This window comes from Scyliorhinus canicula, chromosome 15 (assembly GCF_902713615.1).
Source record: "Scyliorhinus canicula chromosome 15, sScyCan1.1, whole genome shotgun sequence".
Lineage (NCBI taxonomy): Eukaryota > Metazoa > Chordata > Chondrichthyes > Carcharhiniformes > Scyliorhinidae > Scyliorhinus > Scyliorhinus canicula.
The window spans coordinates 34,488,380-34,511,827 of record NC_052160.1 but is presented as its reverse complement, the minus strand read 5'-3'; the positions used below and the strand labels follow the sequence as shown (position 1 = coordinate 34,511,827).

The window sequence follows — 23,448 nt, the reverse complement described above, 5'->3', positions numbered from 1 at the left end:
AACAGCTGGGATATGGACCTCAGTGTATGGAGAATCAGCAACACTTTCCCAAGCCTTGTCACTCCATTCTGCATCTTCCCCTTCTTCTTCTTGCTTCTCCCATTTTACCTGAGGTCGCCACAATGCTGGCTGACCATCCATCTCCTCCCATTCCTCTTCGAATTCCACTATATTTAAGTCTCTCGCCACTGCATCCGATCTTAAGCCTTCCTCTTCTCATAACATTTCCACCATAGAATCCCTACAGTGCAGAAGGAGACCATTCAGCCCATCGGGTCTGCACCGGCCCTTGGAAAGAACACCCTACTTAGGCCCACACCTCTACCCTATCCCCATAACCCCACCTAACCGTTTGGACACTAAATGTCAATTTAGCATGGCCAATCCACCTAACCTGCACATCTTTGGACTGTGGGAAGAAGACACTGGGAGAATGTGCAAACTCCACATAGACAGGGACCCAAGGCCGGAATTGAACCCAGGTCCCTGGAGCTGTGATGCTGCACTTCCACCCTGCCGCTGCCATCACTCGCCTCACCAAATTCCCGTTTTCTCTCCACAACAGATGACTATATCATTTCAGTCTCTTGGATGCTCCCTTACTTTCTTTGATGCTCCCACCTGGTGGAAACCAACGCAGACACCGGGAGAACGTGCAAACTTCACACAGTTACCCATGGCCGGAATTGAACCTGGGTCCCTGGCGCTGTGCGGTAGCAGTGCTACCTTGCAACCACATAGTGGGAATGGCACTGCTGCACCTGAAGGAGTGGCATGGGACATTAAAAGGAGCAGCAGAGGCCTCAAGATGGTGGTGGAGGACTATATAGGGATGGGTGATGGCAAAATTGGTGAGCAAGGAGACCTCTACGATCACCTCCATTTGTGGAAAACAAGGCCATACACACCACTATCTAGATCTTCCAGGTAGATCTTGGAGCAGCTTTACATGGGGAATATGGGCCATAAGATTGGACCCTGAGCCTAGCTGGAATTTACACATGAGAGGTTGAGAAGCACAGGAAGACTACACCACCATACTTTTCCATTGCTTCTGTCACCATCTCATGTGATCAGGGATAACAGAAGAAAACCCTGCCTCCGAATCCATTTTGGGGTCGAATTCCACTTTTTTCCATTACTGCAAAACCAGGATTTCTGAGGACCAGACCCCAACTTGCACTACAATCTCTCCAGCAGATAATGAGGCGCCAGGTCTCTGAAGATCGTACAATGGCCAGGTGCAGTTTAGATTCTCTTCGGTTTTGTCCCTTTTACATCTTCCATGGTAGCCCCATTCCGATATCTGTGAAAAGAAGGACTGCAACCAAGCATTTTACCCGATGAACTCGATGAATGGTCAATCCACTGGCATGGAAGAAAACTGTATTTAAACCAATGCAGCTTTCTCAGGGAATGTGAAAAGCACACACGGAAAAAGAAAAGTTTATAATTACTCAATTTCAAATCATAAGCTAGTCATAATATCAGCCGCAAAGGTTTGGCAGTGTTCATCTGTGATTCATTTTGCTTGCAATATATGTGCGATTTTCCCATTTGTATTGCCAGCAGCAATATTTTGTATAAATGAAACAACCTCCTCTGTTTGGGTTGAAACAATGAAAAATTGCTTTCTGTAATGCAGTGCATATAAAAATGTTGCACCTCAGCTGTACTTATAGGAGTGTGACTGCATGGTTTCGTTCTCCCATCCATTTATGGCAGTGTAATTCTGTTTCCTGCAGTTTGTATCTTTGTATCTAAATCCTAACAGGATTACTGTCAAGCTTTCATGCTTTTGAAAAAAAAGATCTTGCAAGGTCTTTAAACTGAAAGACAGAATGGCACGGTGACAATAGAATGGCCAGAATCATTACAGCATTGCCTTACAGTGTAGCTAGCCCCAACTGCGAGAACTAGCCTTTCATTTTTGATAATAGGTATTTTAAAATTCATGGATTCCATTAGAGCTTTATATTTAACCCTGTTGAAGGAGTCTTATCAGCGTATTAATTGAAACGCTCCTAGAACTTTTTGCTATTTGAATTATGTTATTTCCAATAATGTCATTTTTGTGCTGATCATTAATTCATTCACTTCAATTTAATTATGCTTACAAGTTTTTTTTTTTGCCGCGGGTGTTCATGTTAACTTTTTCATTTCCCAAAGAGAAGTGTGCATGTTTGGTGGTGGCATGATTCTTATTGTTACGCAGTTTTTGATTAGTTCAATTCCAATGGAGACTGCCTGAAACCTTGACAAGTGTCCTGGGTGGAATACAGGTGTTCTGTTACTGACAGTAACCAATATTTTTATTATGGAAAGAGTTGTGCTGTTTCTTATCCTTGGAGAGTGTATTGCAGTCACATTTGTCAGCAGCAAGTGTTTGTGAGTTTAAACCCAAATTGGTTATTTATTCTCACACTGCTCTAAATTAATGCAATGTTGCACACTCAGTCTCACACATAGATGCACATGCACATACAAAGAGTGGATATCGATAAAGATATTGCATTGTTAAAGATTACAGTTAATTTTGTCTCTGACATGATTTCCAGATTTTCATGATACGACCTGCAGTTTCTTGAATAGATTGGATGATTTGAAGTTGAAATAAATATTTCTAAAGTGAAAGATTCACAGCAGCTTGCATCATTTCTTTTAGTTTGCATGATCCGAAGGTGGTGATTCCAATGAGTTAAACATTCAGGGAATGGAACCCCTCCCTGTTAATGATGGCCACTCCCTGATGCCCTGGTGCACACAAGGTGACATGCATGCCATCAATTACCCACTGGACTTGGCACTCCCTGCGATAGTGGAGAATCCTGCAGCCCGGGCATCTTGGTGGGCTGGGTCCAGCTTAAACTGATTCAGTCAGCTGCCCGGACATACAGGGCAGCTGTTACTTCATGAACTTCTGAGCCGTAGCTTGGGAATTGCCACACAAGTCCTCGCTCGAGCCCTGGAATGAAGCAGCTGCATAAAGGTTCAGGCCTGCGTTGACCTTTACGATCACTGGGAGCGGGTGTCCTCCTCCTCCATGGGGTGCCATGTCTGCGAGGGACATGGAACAGGTGCTGTACTGTCTCTTTGTTGAGATGGATTCTCCTGCAGCACATTCTGTCCGTTATCTTGTCGAAAGACCAACAACACCTGTACACCTTGGGCTGTCGTTGGTGTCCCCGTCTAGCCAGCCCCCCCCCCCCACCCCCCCCACAACTGGGTACCTCATTGGCCAAATGGGCATCTCAGACAATAGAATTACGCTGCATTACAAGAAACAGAAAAAACTCTCTAAGACACGACTTATAATTGTCCAACTCATGCCCATAATGCTTAGTTAATATTTAGGACGGAGTGAATTGGTTATTGGAGATTGGCGAAAGGAGGTAAAGTGGAAGGGGTTGTACCTTTGTTTATAAATTTAGAGTGCCCAATTAATTTTTTCCAATTAAGGGGCAATTTAGAAATGGCCAATCCACCTACCCTGCACATCTTTGGGTTGTGGGGGGGAAACCCACGCAAACATGGGGAAAATGTGCAAACTCCACACGGGCAGTGACCAAGAGCCGGGATCGAACCTGGGACCTCGGTGCCGTGAGGCCACAGTGCTAACCACTGTGCCACCGTGCTGCCCAAGGGGTTGTCCCTTTAAGGGCAACACAGCAGAGCAAGAGTCATCTGGCCTGTGTGACGAATCAGGACTCAGAGTGCAGAATCACCCTATGATGAGAGAAGCTCCCAGGCAGAGACATTTTGGGAGCAATCTACAGCTGTGAGGCTGCTGTACAATTCTTATTAATAAATACCTGTTGTGTTTACTAACAAGGTCTATGAAAGTGTATTTTTACGATGGGATGGGTTCTTCTGCTCTGCCCGCTGCAGGACTGCACGGGCAAGACCCCGACAATGGAAATATCCATTGATCTCGGGCGGGACACCCCGATCGCTGGGTGAACGAGGCCGGAGAATCCTGCCCAATGTGTCAGGTCATGACTGAAATTTTTTTAAAATATGACAAATGTTCTTCACCCCGCAAAGGAATATTGTGGAAGTTGTAGATTTTGTTGTTAATTCAAAACAGTAAATCACAGTTTATGCTGTACTTGGTACCAGTTGATTGCATGCCTTTCTGTTGAGTTATGATAGAACGGGATTCTCTTCGGGTGACTTATCCAAACTAAAATCATGGCAGCATGAACAAGTTGAGCCAAAGAGCCTGTTTCCATGCTGTAAACCTCTCCGACTCTATGTGTCGGGAACTTGTTATAAAAGTGTGGAGTTAGAGTCAATGAAACATTCAATATGCAGTGAGCAGCAGTTGGAGAAACTGGTGGACATTGTGAAATTCTATTTTGTGGAAAATCATTGAGTTCTTACCAGAGATCTGAGCGTAGCAAATAATCACAAGGAAACCTTCGGAGCAGTTTTTCATATCCTACTCCTGTGCACATGGATTTTACTGGGCCCAATGGCAGACCCACCATGTTTGATTGGAGTCAAGTTGTGCAGAAAGATAAGAGACGGTCATTCCTGAATTGCCTATGTATAACTGAACTGACTAATGCGGTGTGAATAATGTACTCATTGTGCAGCAATTATAGGAGGAAGTGGACCAGAGGAGGGAGGCTCGCTTCCCTTGCCCTTCAGACAAGTGCTCAGAAAGCAGTGGGAGCTGATTTAAAGAAAAAAATGGGTCTCTAATTTGAGGTGGAAATAAGGAAGATGGGCTGGATACTCCATTTCTGAAGCTAAGTGCTGGCGTGAATGGACAATCCACGGGGAGCTCATGACAGGAAAATCGGTGTGAATCCCTCTCCAATTCCAGTACCAATGAGGGGCTAGCACAGGCGCTGCGTGAAACTCCCACGGATCGCGGTGAAAACGGCCAGAGAATGGCTGGGTCTCGGGCCGCGCATGCGCAGGGCCGACGACCTGTACCAGTTTTGCACCCCCCCCCCCCCCCCGGTCAGCAGCACAGATCTCCGGCCGAGTGTGGCGGCACTGGACACTGCCGGTTCCCAACCACTGGGACAATACGTGTTTCACGCCATCGGGAATTCGGCCCATTGGGGCACAGCATCGGGGTTGGGCTGGCCAATGACACGACCACGGCATTAAAACGGCACGCGCTGTGGGTCACGATGATGCCAGATTGGAGGGGGCAGAGCATTGGCGGACCAGCGGCAAACCGCCACCGGCCCCTATTCCGGCATCGGAATCCATTCTCCGTCTGATTGCTGATCACGATTTTGGCGTCGGGCTACAGAGAATCCAGCCCGACATCTTTTCCATGAGGGTTGTTAGTCTTTGGAATTCTCCTCTACAGAGAGCTGTGGAGGATGGGCTATTGAGCAAATTTAAGATTGAGTTGGAAAGATTTTGATCGGCAAGGCAAGTCAAGAGGAGCAGGCAGGAGAGATGAGTTGTGGCTAGAGTCAGGTCAGCCATTGTCTTATTGATAGGCTGAGCAGGCCTATTTTTTTACGATCTTCTGATGTTATGACCATGATGGTCAATGCCAACTGTCTAATGCCAATAACTTGGATGCAGTAAGTTGAATGACCTCACACCACTGGCCAAGGTGAATGCATCTTTATATTGCCATTTCCTACCATGGAATGGTTGCTCAGAGAAATTCTTGTTGTATTGCAGGTCTGCTCGAGGTATCGCTATTGTGAAACATGCATGGAGAAGTCCAGTTCTAACTTAGTGCAGAGCTTTGTGCAGTTGGAGATGGATTTGTTCTATCATTTGGCATGTTTAATTCAATTTGTTCATTCAAATGTATTAATCTACACAGTTTTTTGACTTGCAGGTATCGTCTCAGTGTTTCCCAAAGTGCCTTTTATTTTTCGCATTTTCTTGCATTAGCCAGGGATGTTATCATTTGTCCTGAAAGCAATCACAAAATTGTCTGCTGTATTATGTGCTGAATAATTCATACAGATTATTTACATTGTTATTTTCTGGTGAAGAGGTCGGAAATGTAACATGTATTGTAATGAGCATCAAAATTTAAAACTGCTGCTTAAAGAAAATGTTCAACCTAATTGATGTAGAATATGCAAAGTCCAGTCATTTATCTCTGTAATTTCCTGAGAGTTCTTTGCACCGTTCACTGAAATTCAATCAAAGGTGGGCAATCTACTCCGCTAGATTACTGCCCAGGCAGTGAAGACAAAAATCTACCCCTATGTGTTATCAGAGCAGAAGAAATAAGAAGGAAAATAAACTAGTCCGTGTTTTATCTGTTTCTGGAGGATTTAAGTTCACCTGTCTTTATTGTAGTCCACCAATAATGCCAAAAAATATATCTCTCCGCAACAGCCACAGGACCCCTGATAAGGTTTCAAAATCTCTCCTGTCATATTGTAATTTGATCAGTAAAATGGTTGCATTGCCGGAAAAGTCTTTGGTTTGAATCACTGCTCTGGCTTGCTGAGAGCCATGACATATCTGAAATTGATCCATGCAGCCTTGGAGAAATACTCATTGAAATTGATAAAAATCCAGTTATACAAACCAGTTTTCAATTATGCAGGATGGGATTACTAATTTAGAATCCGTGTGTGAGAGAGATCAAAATTCTGCGGGTCACGCGAATTGTTTTCTTTTTGTTCCTGAAGTGGTTTATGATATTTTTGCTGTTACGGTTCAGCCTTTTTCAATGGCACAATCACCTTTTCAACAGTTGTACCAGATTCTTTGTGAGCCGGCCTCATTCATGTGGTTGGGAAGCAGTTCAGAGTGGGCTTGCTAAGCTGATTGCTAGGCAGAAGGGGTTTGCCTTCTGAGGACAGCACGGTAGCATAGTGGGTAGCACTGTGGCTTCATAGCGGCAGGGTCCCAGGTTCGATTCCCGGCTGGGTCACTGTGCAGATTCTCCCCGTGTCTGCGTACGTTTCCTTCGGGTGCTCCAGTTTCCTCCCACAATTCAAAGACGTGCAGGTTAGGTGGATTGGCCACACTAAATTGCCCTTAGTGCCCCAAAAAGGTTAGGAGGAGTTATTGGGTTAGGGGGATAGAGTAAAGGGGAGGGCTTAAATCGGTCGGTGCAGACTCGATGGGCCGAATGTCCTCCTTCTGCACTGTATGTTCTATGTTATCTATGTAACTTTGAGCAGGTTGGGCCAATACTCACTGGAGTTCAGGAGAATGAGAGGTGACCATGTTGAAAGACTCTGACGAAGCTTGATAGGATAGATGCTAGGGGGATCCCTATAACAAGGGATAACAATTTAAAAAATAAGAGATCTCACATTTCAGAAGGAGATGCTGCAGAGGAACATTTTATCTCAGAGGGTCATTAATCTATGGAATTCTCTTCCCCAGAGATCAGTGGAGGCTCGGTCATTGAATATATTTAAAGTTAATTTAGATAGATTCTTGATCTACAAAAGGGTCAAGTGTTATGGGGTGCAAGTTACATGGGGGTCAAGGATTATGGGGTGCAAACAGAAAAGTGAATTCAAGGTCACAATCAGGTCAGCCCTGATCTTATTGAGTGGACCAGGCTCTATGGGCCAAATGTCCTACACCTGCTCTTATTTCTTCTGATCTTTGGGCTAGTGTATGAGATTATTTGATTTGTCATCTATTTCACTTTAATGCTGCACTTTGGATTTTATGTAGTGTTCTGCTAGTCTAACAATTTGAAGGTGTTCCATTATCGAACGAGCCTTGCACAGCTGAACATTATTTAATGTTCTGTAGGATTCTGTAAAATCCATTGGAATAGTGACATCTTGCTATCTGCTTCTTGAGATTGGAATCTAAGTAGAAGAGTTTTCTGTACAAAATGCATTTTAACGTTTGTTGCTTATGGAAAAAAAAATCTTTGATTATATTAAGGCAACAAGTAAGTAAATTACACGTGCACCACACTGATACATCACACAATTGACTTCTTTGAATATTTTAACATGATTTTTAATTATATGCAATCGACTTGACAAAAATTACTTTTGCCCCATCAAAACCTCTCCTGGACTGGTATGGAATCTTGTGTGGGACTATCACAAATGCTGCAGGGGCCTCTAAACTGAAATGACGGCGCTGATGATTGCATGGGTTTCTTTTTTTAATGCCTACCTTGTAGCCTCGGACATCTCAGGCAACTTTGTGCTGCTTTTTCGATATGTGGGTTTTGTTAGCAAAGTGCAAGCAAATAATTTACTGTCTGAGGAAATTGAAATGTTCTGTTTTATCTCTTTTAGTTCCCGGTTTCCCTTACCCAGCCGCCACTGCAGCTGCTGCCTACCGAGGTGCACATCTGAGGGGTCGAGGACGTACAGTTTACAACACGTTTCGTGCAGCTGCACCCCCTCCTCCCATACCAGCCTATGGCGGGTGAGTCCATTATTAAAATGCTCGCAAATAATTTATGACGGTGGAAGCATTCTCCAGATGAGTACATTTTGGCCTTGGTTCATCGTGGAAGATGACACAGCGTACGAAATGGTGCAAGTTATTGAGGTGAAACATCTTACCTAACGTCAGGAAAGTAATTGTGATTTGTACGACCATGAACGATGAATTGAACAGGCAGGGGTTTTCCCACATGCCTCTGTACCAAATTGGGGTCCCAAAACCACACTTGCTAGTCTCTCAGCAACCTTCCAAGAGGTGTCCTATTAATTGACCATCTCCTTGCTCACTAGCCAATCATGGATAATGGGCAGGCTCTCGATGCGGCAGGCCCAATCAGAGACTGGCAGTCCTGGTACCTCAGCAGCTCCACTGGAAGAGGTGTGCCTTCCTGAGGTAGGCTGGGAACCGTGAGGGCGCCTCAACGTGGTGCCGCCCTCGCTAGCCAGCACAGGAATAAACAATTTGAAGACAGCCAAGACCGTCGGGATGGAGGGGAAAAACCTCCGCTGGTATGGATTTGACCACGATTGCAGCATTTACAGCTCAAGGCTCCATCAGTGGGGGATGAAGTCTCTGGACTGATTGCCTTTCAGCCTGCAGACGTGAGGCGACTTCCGTTGAGTGTGTGGACTACTCAGGCTGAGGAGGTTACTCTGGCAATGGCAGTAGACTGGGGAGACCAAAATCTTGCCTTTAATTTGGGCAATCATCTTAATTGCCTACCTTTTCCTAGCTTGCACTTGGGAAACTTCCCTAACAACAGGATTGTGTCAGGGGACCATCCGATCTGGCTCCCGTCTACTTTCCCAGCAAACCCCAACTCCCCACCCCCAATCTCCAATCCTGTCTTCAGGAGTGGGAAAGTCTAGTCTGAACTGTTCTGAATGTCACCGATCATTAAGTGATGTTTGCCAGGCACTGAATTCTGTAGAGAATAAGTTATCGGAATCAGATATGTATTTTTTTTAAATAATGACAAACATTTGATTTTTAAGGAGGTTGGACAGAGTTCAGAAAGCAACTTTCATGATTTAACAAATGAAAATTGTATTTGTTTTTTTTTGCTGCTCTTCATGGACTCATAGATTAAGCCAACCATCACAACTAATTCAACCATCACAAATATTGGTAAACTTCTCTTTTGCCAAGCGGGAGTCTCAAAAACCTTCACAGAGTTATATTATAAGTTGGAAACTTACTCGTCGAAGGAAGATTTATTTTGTCCTCGAGTTTCCCATCACTTCTGGGATCCCAGTTCCGTTTCAGGAAATGGAGACAAAGTGCTAAGCAGTTGTTCAGGGCCATAGTTTTTATAGTTGTGGTTTCATTAATTATCAGACTAACGGGGTAACTTTTATCTCAACTGTCTGGCTTCATATTGAGCATGGCGTTTAATAAAGCTGATCTGATTCCTTCACTTTTTCACTAGGGAGGTTAGGATTACCTCCTACATTCCACAAGGATAATTATTCCTGATGCCAGAGTATGGCGACTGGATCTACCATTGTTATGCATCAGGGGCCTATAATAGGCAGAGAAAGCTACGGACCAAGTGCTGGAAAATGGGAGTAGAATACTTAGGTACTTGCTTTCGACCAGCACAGATATGATGGGCTGAAGGGCCTTTTCTGTACTGTAGACCTTTGTGACTTAATGACTTGGGGTGGAAAGTTGTCAGGGACTGTTTTCAGGTACAAAGGATGCAACAGTGGTAAATGGGTGCCTGGATCAAGAGACCCAAGGTTGATTCTCAATTGGGCCGATGACCACAGCACAATAATACATTTAGGTGGTAGTGGCTGGCACAGTTTATAAGCAGCTCTGATGTTCGATTTTCAGGTCATCTGCCACACTATCAGCATGCGCAGACACTGAATATTAATTAAACTAGCGATCAGACTCTGTGATCATTAGAACTGACAAGTTAACAACCTGAGATAGGCAATCCGACACCACATTGAATTATGTCAATTTTTAAAAACAATTTCCAATTAAGGGGCAATTTACAGTAGTCAATCCACCTAACCTGCACACCTTTGGGTTGTGGGGGTGAGACCCATGCAGACACGGGGAGAATGTGCAAACTCTACACGGACAGTAACCCAGGGCCAGGATTGAACCCGGGTCTTCGGCGCCGTGAAGCAGGAGTGCAAACCACTGCGCACCGTGCAGCCCGAATTATGTCAAATTTTACAGCACAGATCTAAGCCAATTGGCCTTACATGAATAGGTAAATTATCGATCTCTCAGGAATCAAGGAGTGTGATGGGGGACAAGCGGGAAAGTGGAGTTAAAGTAGAAAATCAGTCATGCTGGTGTAGAATGTTGGAGCAGGCTTGAGGAATGATATGGTCTTAGAACATAGAACATAGAACAGTACAGCACAGAACAGGCCCTTCGGCCCTCAATGTTGTGCCGAGCCATGATCACCCTACTCAAACCCACGTATCTTCTCTTATTTTTTATGTTGGGGTGAATTCTCCGGCAGCAATGCATCCCACACGTGAGTGTCCCGGTGGTGAGGGTGGCTACAATGGAAAATCCGGGCTGGTGGCGAGAATGGGGAATCCCACAGCCGCCGACGGTGTGCCACCGAGGAACACGCGGCTGGGCAAACAGAGAATTCACTCCATTGTTTTTTCTCCGGTAAATGCCGATCCTTATGCCCCAAAATGAACCTCCTCCCATCTTACTTCACTCTCAATATATCCTTCTCTTCCCTTCTACCTGATATAGTTATTCAGTTTTCACTTAAATTTTATCTTCAAATGCATCCAGTCTGCCTGATTGCTCAGGATCTCATGTGTGTGATTGGCAACATCACAGAACCCTAACAATTCTGTCCTTGTGAGCAACATTGACTGAATTTATCTGCTTTTTTCCTCGGGATGCTGAAATGACCTTCTGGTTCATTGAGTCAGTGAGACCCTTTGGCAGTAGGGTTATCTATTCCACGTGGATCTTTAGTTAAGCTGAGCACATTGAATGGATGAGCACAATAACCAAATTGGCATCACTCTGACTTTCCCCATCCTTCGGCACACAATAACATGACATACTTTGTTCTTCCTGGGGACATTGGGTGGGGGATGGCTGGCATGTTACATGGTGCCAGGAGAACACCAGGTAGGGGTGTAAAGTTTTAAAAAGAGCCTCTCCTTTCACACTACTTCAAAAAAAGTACTCCAGCTGCATCATACGGCAACCTGAAACTTACTAAACTTTGTGGGACGTAATGCCACTTGATTAAAGACCTCCCTGTGCTAGCTGCTCAGATTGGAGTATTGCTGGCATGGTCCAGACCCCGGGACTCCCCACCCCCAATGATATGAGGGACTGACACCTGTTCTTTGAATTATATAACCTGGGTGTTTTACTTCGAATGAACTGGGGCTGTTGCTTCACAGCATCAGAGCCCAGTTTGGGCCACTGTCTGTCTGGAGTCTGTACATTCTCCTTGTGCCTGCATGCATTTCCTCCGAGCGCTCCGGTTTCCTCCCACAAGTCCCAAAAGACGTGGGCCGGGATTCTCTGGTATCCGACGGGCAGGCCGTACCGGCGCCAAAGAGTGGCGCGAACCACTCTGGCGTCGGGCCGCCCGGAAGGTGTGGAATCCTCCACACCTTCGGGGTGAGGCCGGCGCTGGAGTGGTTGGCGCCGTGCCAACCGGCGCCGAAGAACCTCCGCCGGCCGGCACGACTTGCCGCATGTGCTGGAGGGTCAGCGTGTTCCCAGAACCGCTGGCGTGATTCCTGCGCAAGCGCAGGAGGTTTCTTCTCCGCGCCGGCCATGGCAGACCTTTACACAGGCCGGCGCAGAGGGAAACAGTGCCCCCACGGCACAGGCCCGCCCGCAGATCGGTGGGCCCTGATCGCGGGCCAGGCCACCCGAGGACTCTGCAAGCCGCCCTTAGAGCCAGGTCCTGCCAGTACGAACCTGGTCTAATCCACGCCGGCGGGACTGGCCGAAAACAGGCGGCCGCTCGGCCCATTCGGGGACCGGAGAATCCCGCCCCCGCCAAAAAACCGGCGCCGGAGAATTCGGCAGCTGGCGTCAGAGCAGCGGGGCGGGATTCACGCTGCTGCACCCCCTCCCCCCCCCCCCCCCCCCCCCCCCCCCCGCGGCGATTCTCCGACCCGGCGGGGGGGTCAGAGAATCCCGCCTGTGCTGTTCAGTATTTTGGAAATTCTGAATTCTCCCTCCCTGTATCCGAACTTCTGCCGGAATGTGGTGACTAGGGGCTTTTCACAGTAACGTTATTGCAGTATTAATTTAAGACTACTTGTGACAATAAAGACTATTGAAAAATAGAACACAACCAAATGCTGGCCTAGAAGATAGTCTCCAGAGAACAGCTGGGGAGACAGAAAGCAAGCACAACATAAGAGTCTATCATACCAATTCCTGAGTAACAGTTCTCAGTCCCTGTTACAGTTGTGTGGAAACTGCCTTTTGAGATCCTGTGTTCAATCTCATATTAATGTATCAGTAGGTAGTGTTAATAAGGACACTGGGAGTCCACGCTGAGTAAAATAAAGAAACATAGTTTTATTTATGCACGATAGATCCCAACCGGGTTCCTGTTCTGGATGGTGCCTTACTGACCGACCTTTTATACAGAGGTTAATAGAGATTCCCCCACCCCTGTGGTACTCCGCGAGGACCAAAGCGAAGATAATTATTCCCACCCCTTAGGCTATTACACTGGTACTTGACAGTCAGAATCTGGAGGAGAGAATTGCACAATTTTGAAGTTTCCCTATGGCAACAGGCACTGGGTGGGAATTTCTGCAGCCCTCCACACAGTGGGCGGGATTCTCTGGGGCCCACCTTGGGGCTGGGCCGGAGAATTGCTGGGACAGGCGCGAATCGTGCCACGCCGCCCCGACGCCGGTCCGCCGATTCTCCGGAGAGCAGAGAATCGGAGCCCTTGGTGCCAGCGCGGTGCCAGTTGAGCCCCCCACCCCCCCACCCCGGTGATTCTCTGCCCGGGATGGGCCGAGCGGCCACGCAAAAAAAGGCAAGTCCCGCCGGCGCTGTTCACACCTGCTCTTACCCGGTGGGACTTCGGCGTGGATCCATCCGTGGGCGTCCTGGTTGGGGGGTGGCCCATTCATTCACCAGTGTACAGCAGTAAATCGCTGGCTTTGAAAGCAGACCAAGGCAGGCCAGCAGCACAGTTCAATTCCCGTACCAGCCTTCCCAAACAGGTGCCGGAATGTGGCGACTAGGGGCTTTTCACATCATTTGAAGCCTGCTTGTGACAATAAGCGATTTTCATTCCATGATCAGGGGACATATGATACCGGAGATGGTTGAGAACCGAACGTCTGCTGCTGCTGTTTGTAAGCTACTCTTGCGTGTACTTCTGCTATAATGGTATGCCACGCTCGTCCGTCTTGCACCATCATCACACATCCACCGCAGCTCATCTGCAATCACTCTGTGGCATCCATCATCCATCTATGTCTCGGTCGACCTCTCTTTCTGCTGCTCTCCACTTTGCCCTCGAGAAGAGATGTCTAACTTTTCAGCTCTGATCAAATGGACAAATGACTGACATTTTCTTTTCTAGATGACACGTTGTAGAATTCTTTGTGCTTTTACAATTTCAAGTACCTCTTGAAATTTGTCTTGAGGTCTCTCTGAGGAGTTTTAAGTATAGGTTTGAGCATCCACATTTCAAAGGCCGCTATTTTCTTCCACGAACCTTTTGTCCATTTGGACTGAAAGACTACATTGCATAAAATGTACACGTTGGGTCACAGTGATAGCTGACTGCAACAAATGGGAACTGTGGTGGCTCGTGACACACACACACTGGAGGCTTCCTGTAGTTAACAAGGAGTTTATTGATGAAAGGCAAAGGCAGATAAGTAACATGCAAAGAACACAATAAAACAGTTCTAAACACTTCGGCTCCAGGGTCCACACTGCCCAGGGTCCTCCTCCCAGGGCCCCATGCAAATTTCCTCTTGGTCAGGCTTTGTGCGCTCCCGCGCGATTGGCCCCGAGCCCATCATGTGGTTCTTCGAGCCCGCCTCCTTAAAGGGGCCGCACTAGCATAGGAACCACTGGTCCTGACTCTCAAGCAGAGACAAGATCCACACAGGAAAGGAATTCCCAGAAAAGTCACTTTCTAGCAAATAGCATTGATATATTTAAGCGGAAACTAGATCAGGACATTTGCAAGAAAGGAATAGAAAGATATGTTGATAGGGTGACAGAAAGGGAGTAGAATGGGAGAAGGCTGGCTGAACGGCGAGTCTCTGCTATAAATTGTCGGCAAGATCACCCCTTTTGTTTTCATTTTGTGAGCCAGGAGTCTGATTTTTGCATATTTAAATCCAGACATTCATTGCCTTCCACATAAAGGTATGTGAAGTTGCCTGAGTGGGAAAGAGATTTTACACATGCTTTTGCAGTATTTTATTTACATAGCTCAGTAAACATGCCTTCGGTCTTCATTTCTTCCTTCTCCATTCTTGTGAAATATCTGAACACCTTTTACCTTTGGGTTCAAAGCACACTGCTTTGTTTGCAACTCCTGATTTTTCAACTGTTTAATTATTTGCACTTGCCATTTTAAAATCAGATGAGCCCGTTTTCTTTTCATCGTGCATCTAAACAGTGCCAAATGAAGATTCCTCTCTCAACTACTCAACCTGGTGGAGCCTACCAATCTTTTATAAGAGATACTTTGTTTCTCCTAGCCACTGCCATGTTCAGGTGAGTAGAGAGACCCTGCATTAATTTCTTCACTGGTGTTCCACAGGTCAGCTGGCAGACTTTCTTGGATGGATGTCTAGTATTCCCTTGCTATACGCTCATTAAAAGAGTTCTGTGAACCAGTGATGTGATTAGTGCTTTCTGAGCCTGCTTTACCCCAGATTTATCCGTATCTATTTTGCCATTCTTTTGAGCAGAACAGTGGCATGTTCTGAGCTGCAGAGTGCAACACAACTTCTATCGTAACTGCTTGGCAATCAGCCAAGAGGTGAAGCATATTGGGAAATCTGTTTTTCCCTGCATTTGCCCGGAATGACGTTACCATTCAGTGTTCCAGCTGAAAACTCACCAAGTCTATGTTCTCATAGCAATTGCTCAGTTTGAAGCTGCCATTTAGTTTCCCAGCCAAGAACCAGCAAAACATTAGTGGACAGGTGCCTAAAATGGTGCTGCAAGCTAGCGATTCAGATGAGAACCTCGTCAAACCACTTGTTGCAGGCACAAGTAATCATAAACTAGGGTAGACCGAACTATGGCCATAATTTCAGTAATTGACATTTCATCTCCTGAGTTTCAATATTACCCGATTATTCTGCATTCAATTCTTACAGTTGTGATTGTGACCGTTGAGCAGTCAAATATTGGAAATTTAAATGTGCTTTTCTCATTTCCTCTACCCTCTGCAAAACAACATGGGCAGGATTCTTCATTCCTGAGACTAAGTGTTGCCGCCGGGGTGGGATTTGTAGACTTTCATGTCAGCAAAACTGACACCAAACCTGGACCGATTCAGCGACTATGAAGGGGCTAGCACTGGTGCCATGTGGAGTACAATCGATTCCAATAAGAAGCGGGATTCGCCGGTTGCGTGATTGACACTCGGGAGGCTGACAAGCTGCAGCTGCACATACATATTACATTCCCCGCACACACTCATCCCAGCCAACAAGATGGCACTGGTTGCGCTGCAGCGTAGCCATCATGTTGATAGGTCAGCTGGGGTCAGAGGGTACCTGAGGGAGTGCCCTGGGGACCTGTGGCCCTAGGTTCACAGTGGGCAGTCAGCGGCATGCGCAGCTGCATGGCTGCCTTGCAGGCCGCAGCAGTGGTGCTCCATGCCCGTCCACCCCGACCCATAGCCCACCTTCTGGCCACCCCATGCTATTCCCTCCAGCCCTGGCAGAAGCCTCCCGGCCAGGGACACAACTGTCAGCAAACTATGGCCATGTTGGACATTTTCTGTACTCTCTCTCTCCCTCATCAGCCATGATACCGGTTTCATGATTTCAAAAGCACAAGTGAACCTCGCCATCGGGAATTCGGCCCATCAGAGGCAGAGAATCGCAGAGGCCCCGGAGAATACCGGGACAGGCCCACTGATGATAAGCAAACGATGTTTACAGTACGGGCGTTCTGGAGCGCATTGATACCGCTGCTGAGGCGACAGAGAAGTGCGATTTGCCGTGGAATCGGCATCTGCCGCGATTTTGGCGTTGGAACCAATTCTCCGCCCAATAGCGTTTTGCGATTCCAGCGTCAGTCGACGAAGAATCCCGCCCCAGTGCTTTAAACATGCTCAGACTGAATTCAAACAAATTTGGAGGAGAGGAGTGGAGAAGGTAAGGAGAAGGCAGGTTGCAGGTGGGCCAAATGGCCTTATTCTGCTGCCTTATGGTCTTAGGCATAAATATCCTTTCTCAAAACAAAGGCTGAGGTTATTCATGAAGGCCGCCTTCTCAACCTTGCCTCCTTGCCTTAGGTCTGGCGATCCTCAGGTTAAATCACCATCAGTCAACACTCCTCTCTTTCAATGGGGAAAGCAGCCTATGCTCATCTGGAACTATAACAAATTAACTTTTTACTTTAACTTTTATGACTGTTCTTGCTCTTCGTGTAACGTGTTATGGAGAAAACAAAACACAAAATTTGCTGCTAACTTAAAAATACTGATACACTGGCCCCAATATTTGCTGGGGGCAATGAAGAGAGAAGGGGAAGGAATTTCTTTACAGGAGACCTGGAAGTAAGGATGCCTGCAGGATTTGCAGGTGGCCTGTTGGATGGGAAGCCGAAGTTTGGATGCCTGGCGAGTGAAGGCAGAGGGGTGAGCAATAGTTGGGAGGTGGTGGAGCGGCATTGGAGATCATGGGATGGCTGGCGGAATCAGAGGTCTTGCTTGTTTGTGGGGTTGGAGATCATGGGACGGTTATCAGGATAGCGATGTCAGAGATTGTTATAACTGGGGCTTCCAGAGGTAAGCTTGTTAGATCTAAAGGAAAGGGAGTTGATTCAGGACTGAGCTTAGGAGGAAACTCTTCACCCAAAGGGTTGTGAATCTATGGAAGCAGTTGAGGTTCCTTCATTAAATGTTTTCAAGATAAAGATAGACAGTTTTTTGAAGAGTAAAGGAATAGAGGGTTATGGTGTTCGGGTGGGAAAGTGGAGCTCAGTCCACAAAAGATCAGCTATGATCTCATCGAATGGCAGAGCAGGCTCGAAGGGCCAGATGGTCGACTCCTGCTCCTAGTTCTTATGTAAGATGATGGATGGGGTGCCAATGGCTGCTTTGTCTTGCATTGTGTCAAACCTCTTGAGTTTGTTGGAGCTGCATTCATTCAAGCAGGTGGGGAGTATCACTACACACTCCTGACTTAGACTTAGAACAGTACAGCACAGAACAGGCCCTTAGGCCCTCAATGTTGTGCCGAGCATGATCACCCTACTCAAACCCACGTATCCACCCTATACCCGTAACCCAACAACCCCCCCCGAACCTTACTTTTTAGGACACTACGGTCAATTTAGCATGGTCAATCCACCTAACCCGCACATCTTTGGACTGTGGGAGGAAACCGGAGCACCCGGAGGAAACCCACGCACACACGGGGAGGACGTACAGACTCCGCAGACAGTGACCCTGCCGGGAATCGAACCTGGGACCCTGGAGCTGTGAAGCATTTATGCTAACCACCATGCTACCATGCTGCCTTGTAGAAGGTGGACAGGCTTTGTATAGTCATGAGGTGAGTTACTGGCTGCAGGATTCCGAGCCTCTGACCTGCTATTGTAGCCACAGTATTTAAATGTCTTGGGGGCTGGAGTAGCTCACTTGGCTAGACAGCTGGTTTGTGATTCAAAGCAAGGCCAGCAGCTCGGGTTCAATTCCCGCACCGGCTGAGGTTATTCATGAAGGCCCTTCTCACCCTTGCCCCTAGCCTGAGGGGTGGTGATCCTCAGGTTAAATCACAACCAGTCGTGGAATGTAGAACAAGGCCATCAGCGCCGGTTCAATTCCCGTACCGGCCTCCCCGAACAGGCGCCAGAATGTGGCGACTAGAGGCTTTTCACAGTAACTTCACTGAAGCCGACTTGTGACAGTAAGCGATTATTAGGGGGCTGGTTTAGCACAGGGCTAAAGAGCTGGCTTTTAAAGCAGATACAGCTTTACTTCACACACAGCCTCATTTCACCCTCATACAGTTACCACTGCTACAAGCCTTATACCCACATCTCACAACGTGCACACACTTCCAGGTATCCAGTCAAACAGTGTCATCACCAAAATATATTGAACCACAGCCACTGACCCAATTCCCTTTTCCAAGATGGAATGGCAAAAGTTGAAGGCAGCAGGAACTAACCAGTGGGAAGCAATCATGGCTGTATACCCTGACCATGGTGGAGGAGATGATCATCACCATCGTTACAGTGGCCATGAGTGATGTTGTGGTCTGTGGTCAGAGATTCACTAGGAAGGTACCTGGACTGCAGCTATGAAGAGAGGATGGCTAGGCTGTGGTTGTTTTCCTTAGTGTAGAGAAGGCTGAGATGGGCCTCATCAAGGTGTCAAAAAGGGATATTGATAGTGTAGACAGGAAGAAGCTTTTACCCTTAGTAGAGGTGTCAATAAGCAGGCGACATAAATTTAAGGTAAGGAGCAGAAGATTTAGTGAGGATTTGAGGATTTGTTTTCACCGAGAGGATGGTGGGATCTGGAACACGCTGCCTGAAAGGTTGGTAGAGGCAGGAACCCTCACAACATTTAAGAAGTATTTAGATGAGCATTTAAAACATCATAGCATACAAGGCTATGGACCAAGTGCTGGAAAATGGGATTAGAATATATGGATGTTTGATATCCGGCACAGACATGATGGGCCAAAGGGCCTCTTTCTGTGTGGTAAAACTAATAATAGTAATCACTTATTGTCACAAGTAGGCTTCAATGCAGTTACTGTGAAAAGCCCCTAGTCGCCACATTCCGGTGCCTGTTCGGGGAGGCCGGGTGGAACTGAACCCGCGCTGCATTACAAACCAGCTGTTTATCCCACTGTGCTAAACCAGCCCCTTTATGTCTCTGTCAGGCTGCAAACTTGTAAATCAAGAAGATGTTGATACTCCCCCTCATATCTCACTTCCTCCTCATTCCATCAATCTCATCTGATACACTGACTTCAAATTGTCTGACATTTCTTTTTTAAAGTTTAAAAAAAAAAATTAGAGTACCCAATTCATTTTTTCCAATTAAGGGGCAATTTAGCATGTTCGATCCACCTATCTTGCACATCTTTGGGTTGTGGGGGCGAAACCTATGCAGACACGGGGAGAATGTTGCCTGACATTTCTAGCTTCCCCATGTGCACCATTGCTCCCCCTACACACACACACACACACGTTCCTCACCACAACCCTACTCCGTGTTTTTCACCTTTCAAATATCTAAGAACTGTTACCAGACCAGGCAGTGGTTGACAAGTAAGAGATGGAAAAACAACAAGAAAGTAAAGAAGTAATGTGAAGGGAGAGGCAGTGGCGTGGTGGTCTTGTTACTGGACTAGTAATTCAGAGACCTGGGGTAAAGCTTCATGCAATCATTTTCCAAGGCCATCTGTGGCCTCACTGAATGAAAGTCAGCAGACTTTCACCAGCAACCACTGAGGTGGCACTGTGTGTGAACACCAGGACATGCAAACTCTCTCTTGAAGACAGGCGCGAAGGGTATGCACAAGGGCAATTAATTAACAGTTGTCTGGAATATCAGATGATTTGATTGATAAATTTGGTTTGGAATGTTTGTTTTGTGGTGACTTTTATTTCAAAGCTGTATCCAAGAGGTGATTGTCAGTAACAGGGAGGAATATGGTGTGGGACTGCTGTTGAATAAGGATTTGGGATTTTGTTACCACAGTTGGATAAGCCAATAATGGATACCGTGACTGGATATTGACTGTATTGATTGCCGCCTCCCTTCCTCATGTACCTCCTCTTCCAGTTCATCTTCCTCAGCTGCTGGTAAAAGCTGTACCTTGATGTGCAGGCCCACAACACAGACCATGGTGAATCAAGACAGGTGGCCTGTAGACTAGGGGGGCATGGTAGCACAGTGGTTAGGGGGCATGGTAGCACAGTGGTTAGCACAGTTGCCTCATCGCTCCAGGGCCCCAGGTTCGATTCCCGGCTTGCGTCACTGCCTGTGCGGAGTTTGCAATTTCTCCCCATGTCTGCGTGGGTTTCCTTCCGGTGCTCCGGTTTCCTCCCACAGTCCAAAGATGTGCAGGTTAGGTGGATTGGCCATGATAAATTGCCCTTAGTGACAAGAGGTTGGGTGGGGTTACTGGGCTGCGGGGATAGGGTCCGAGGGGTGTTGGCTTTGGTGGGGTGCTCTTTCCAGGGGCCGGTGCAGACCCGATGGGCAGAATGGCCTGCTTCTGCACTGTAGGTTTTATGATTCTATGACTACCATCCAGTTCCTCCCAATCCAGGCAACAGAAACATTGCTGCAGTGCTCTTTCCAATGACATATTGTGGGGCAATATCACTTCTGTCATGTACATGCTGCCTTCATGTGCTGAGGTTGTACACTCAAAGGTATGAATCAGAAGGCAAGACAGTGGTTCAGTGGTTAGCCCTGTTGCCTCACGGCGCCAAGGTCCCAGGTTCAATCCTGGCTCTGGGTCACTGTCCGTGTTGAGTTTGCACATTCTCACCGTGTCTATGTGGGTCTCACCCCCACAACCCAAAGATGTGCAGAGTAGATGGCTTGGGCACACTAAATTATCCTTTAATTGGAAAAAAACAAATTGGGTACTCCAAATTTTAAAAAATGTGTAATGAACCAGGTTATCGGCAAATATCCTTTGTTGCCCACCAGTCACCCTCTGTCTACTTGTGGCAGTTCAGTTGCTGATGAGACAGCTGATGGCGCCGTAGAGTGGCATCATAACTATTGCCAGGTTACTGGGCATTCACTTGCCTGGTGCACTGATTACTGCTGCACGGCAGCTGGACATTGAGGGAATGGATTGTGTTGCATCTCTGAATTTATGTGCAAAGTGTCATGTGGCAAGCAGTGGCGCCCTGCAGCTTGAGAAAGCTCTCGATCCCAGCAAAGCCATGTGTTTGCTTCACGGGCCACTCTATGGAAAGAGAGAATGTGTCTTCCCATCTGTTGCTGTGATCTCCATTATGCAAGAGTGAAATGGTGGAGATGTGACCTGGAAGGAGACTAGGCTGAAGAAGTTCATGCCCACAGCTATCTCCGGTCAATGCTATCCTCACCCTTCTCTGAGGTAGCATGCCCACCTGCATCAGAGGGAAGATTTCAGTGAGCATCTGCTTAGTGATGTGGAAACAGCACAAGCACTGTTTCTCAATGAGGGTAAGATAAGACAATTGGTCTCTGAAGACCCTGGGTGGATATGGCCTTCCACTGAAAACACTCCTTCCCTTCCTCCTTGCCTTTCTGTGCTTTGCCTCAGCTCACTCTCCCAGACGTGCTACAGGCCAAGGGGCTCGGTAACGACAGAATACAGAACTGGGAGCAAATGATCTGAGCAGAATCCAGTCGGAGGCAAAGCCTTCACCATGTGCTACACCACCCTTTATAGATTCTACAATCCGTAAGTAGCAGAAGAAACCTCCAAACACATCTACTGGCACAGTAACAGGCAATAGAAATCAGTGAGCAATTAACCTGAAAGTGTTTAATGATGCCTTTAAAGAGTGTTAGTTGGAGCATTCAGGTCAAAGATAGCATTGCGAGAGTCACGTTGATGGGCATCTGCCTACCCTGCATATTTTTGGCACATACTCCCTGTGAGCATTGATAAATCACCTCACCAAAATAGAATCCAGCACAGTCAGTACTGATGTGCTGGCATAGCGCAAATGTCATTTTGGACCAGAAGCTGCATTCATAGGGCAAAGATATGGGCGCTGCGCAACCAAATTTTTCAACCCCTGCCTGTCTGGTTACTTGCCACCAAAACTAGAGGTGATGGCATGAGACTAGCTTGCTGAGAATATTGACATGCTGTCTGCCGCCAAGTTCGAGAAAAGATGTGGGAGAGAAAACTGTGTCTTCAGCGTCACTGTTCAACTCTGCCGCAGAGGTAGATGATGAGAATTTTCTCTCACTGGCCTAAAACTTTATAATGAGATAAATGTGACTTGCCATAACTCAATTTAAAGTGAATAGAAATGCAAAATAGTGGGTTAGCCTTGCAGCCTCACGGCGCCGAGGTCCCAGGTTCGATCCTAGCTCTGGGTCACTGTCCGTGTGGAGTTTGCACATTCTCCTCGTGTTTGTGTGGGTTTTGCCCCGACAACCCAAAGATGTGCAGCGTTGGTGGATTGGCCACGCTAAATTGCCCCTTAATTGGAAAAAATGAATTGGGTACTCTAAATTTATTTAAAAAAAGAAATGCAAAATATGTAACTTCTTGTGTATTTAATATTAATTGAACAATGAACTCAGAGATACCTGTTGAGAGATCAAATTGACGTATATAAGATGATAAATGGTATTGGCAATGAAGACGTAGAGCAGATGCTTCCTCTTGTGGGGCAATCTAGAATGAGGTGCCATAGTTTTAGGGTAAGGGGTAGCAGATTTAAAACAGAAATGCAAAGAAATTAATTTTCTCAAAGGGTAGGGAATCTGTGGATTCGCTATGCCAGAGTGCAGTGGATGTTGGGACATTGAATAAGTTTAAGGAGGAGATAGACAGATTTATAATTAGTAATGGGTTGAAGGGTTATGGAGAACGGGCAGGAAAGTAGAGTTGAGGCCAAGAGGAAATCAGTCATGATCGCATTTAATGGCGGAGCAGGCTCGAGGGGTGGAATTGCCTAATCCTGCTCCTAGTTCTTATGTTGAATAGCTGGAATAAAAAATAAAACCATCTCATTGAAGCACTCTGAGGACCTGTCCTTATATCAGATTGAGGGTGGAAAGTTCTTTGTCCAATCAATGCTGGCAGCCCTAAACTCCATGCAACCTACACTACAGTTGATAAGACTGATAATGTGGAATATATATGTTCCATTTCATACCATAATTAA

At 46.6% G+C, this 23,448-nt stretch overlaps 1 protein-coding gene across 17 annotated transcripts in view; it reads left to right on the top strand.

The window, feature by feature from the left end:
* Window positions 1–23,448, top strand: part of rbfox1 (RNA binding fox-1 homolog 1) — a 2,164,526-nt gene that overhangs the window by 2,098,644 nt on the left and 42,434 nt on the right. For all 17 annotated transcript variants that reach the window (XM_038821058.1, XM_038821062.1, XM_038821067.1 and 14 more), the window contains one exon: window positions 8,223–8,355. In XM_038821058.1, coding sequence (XP_038676986.1) covers window positions 8,223–8,355 — 133 coding nt within the window. The remainder of the gene's footprint in view (window positions 1–8,222; window positions 8,356–23,448) is intronic.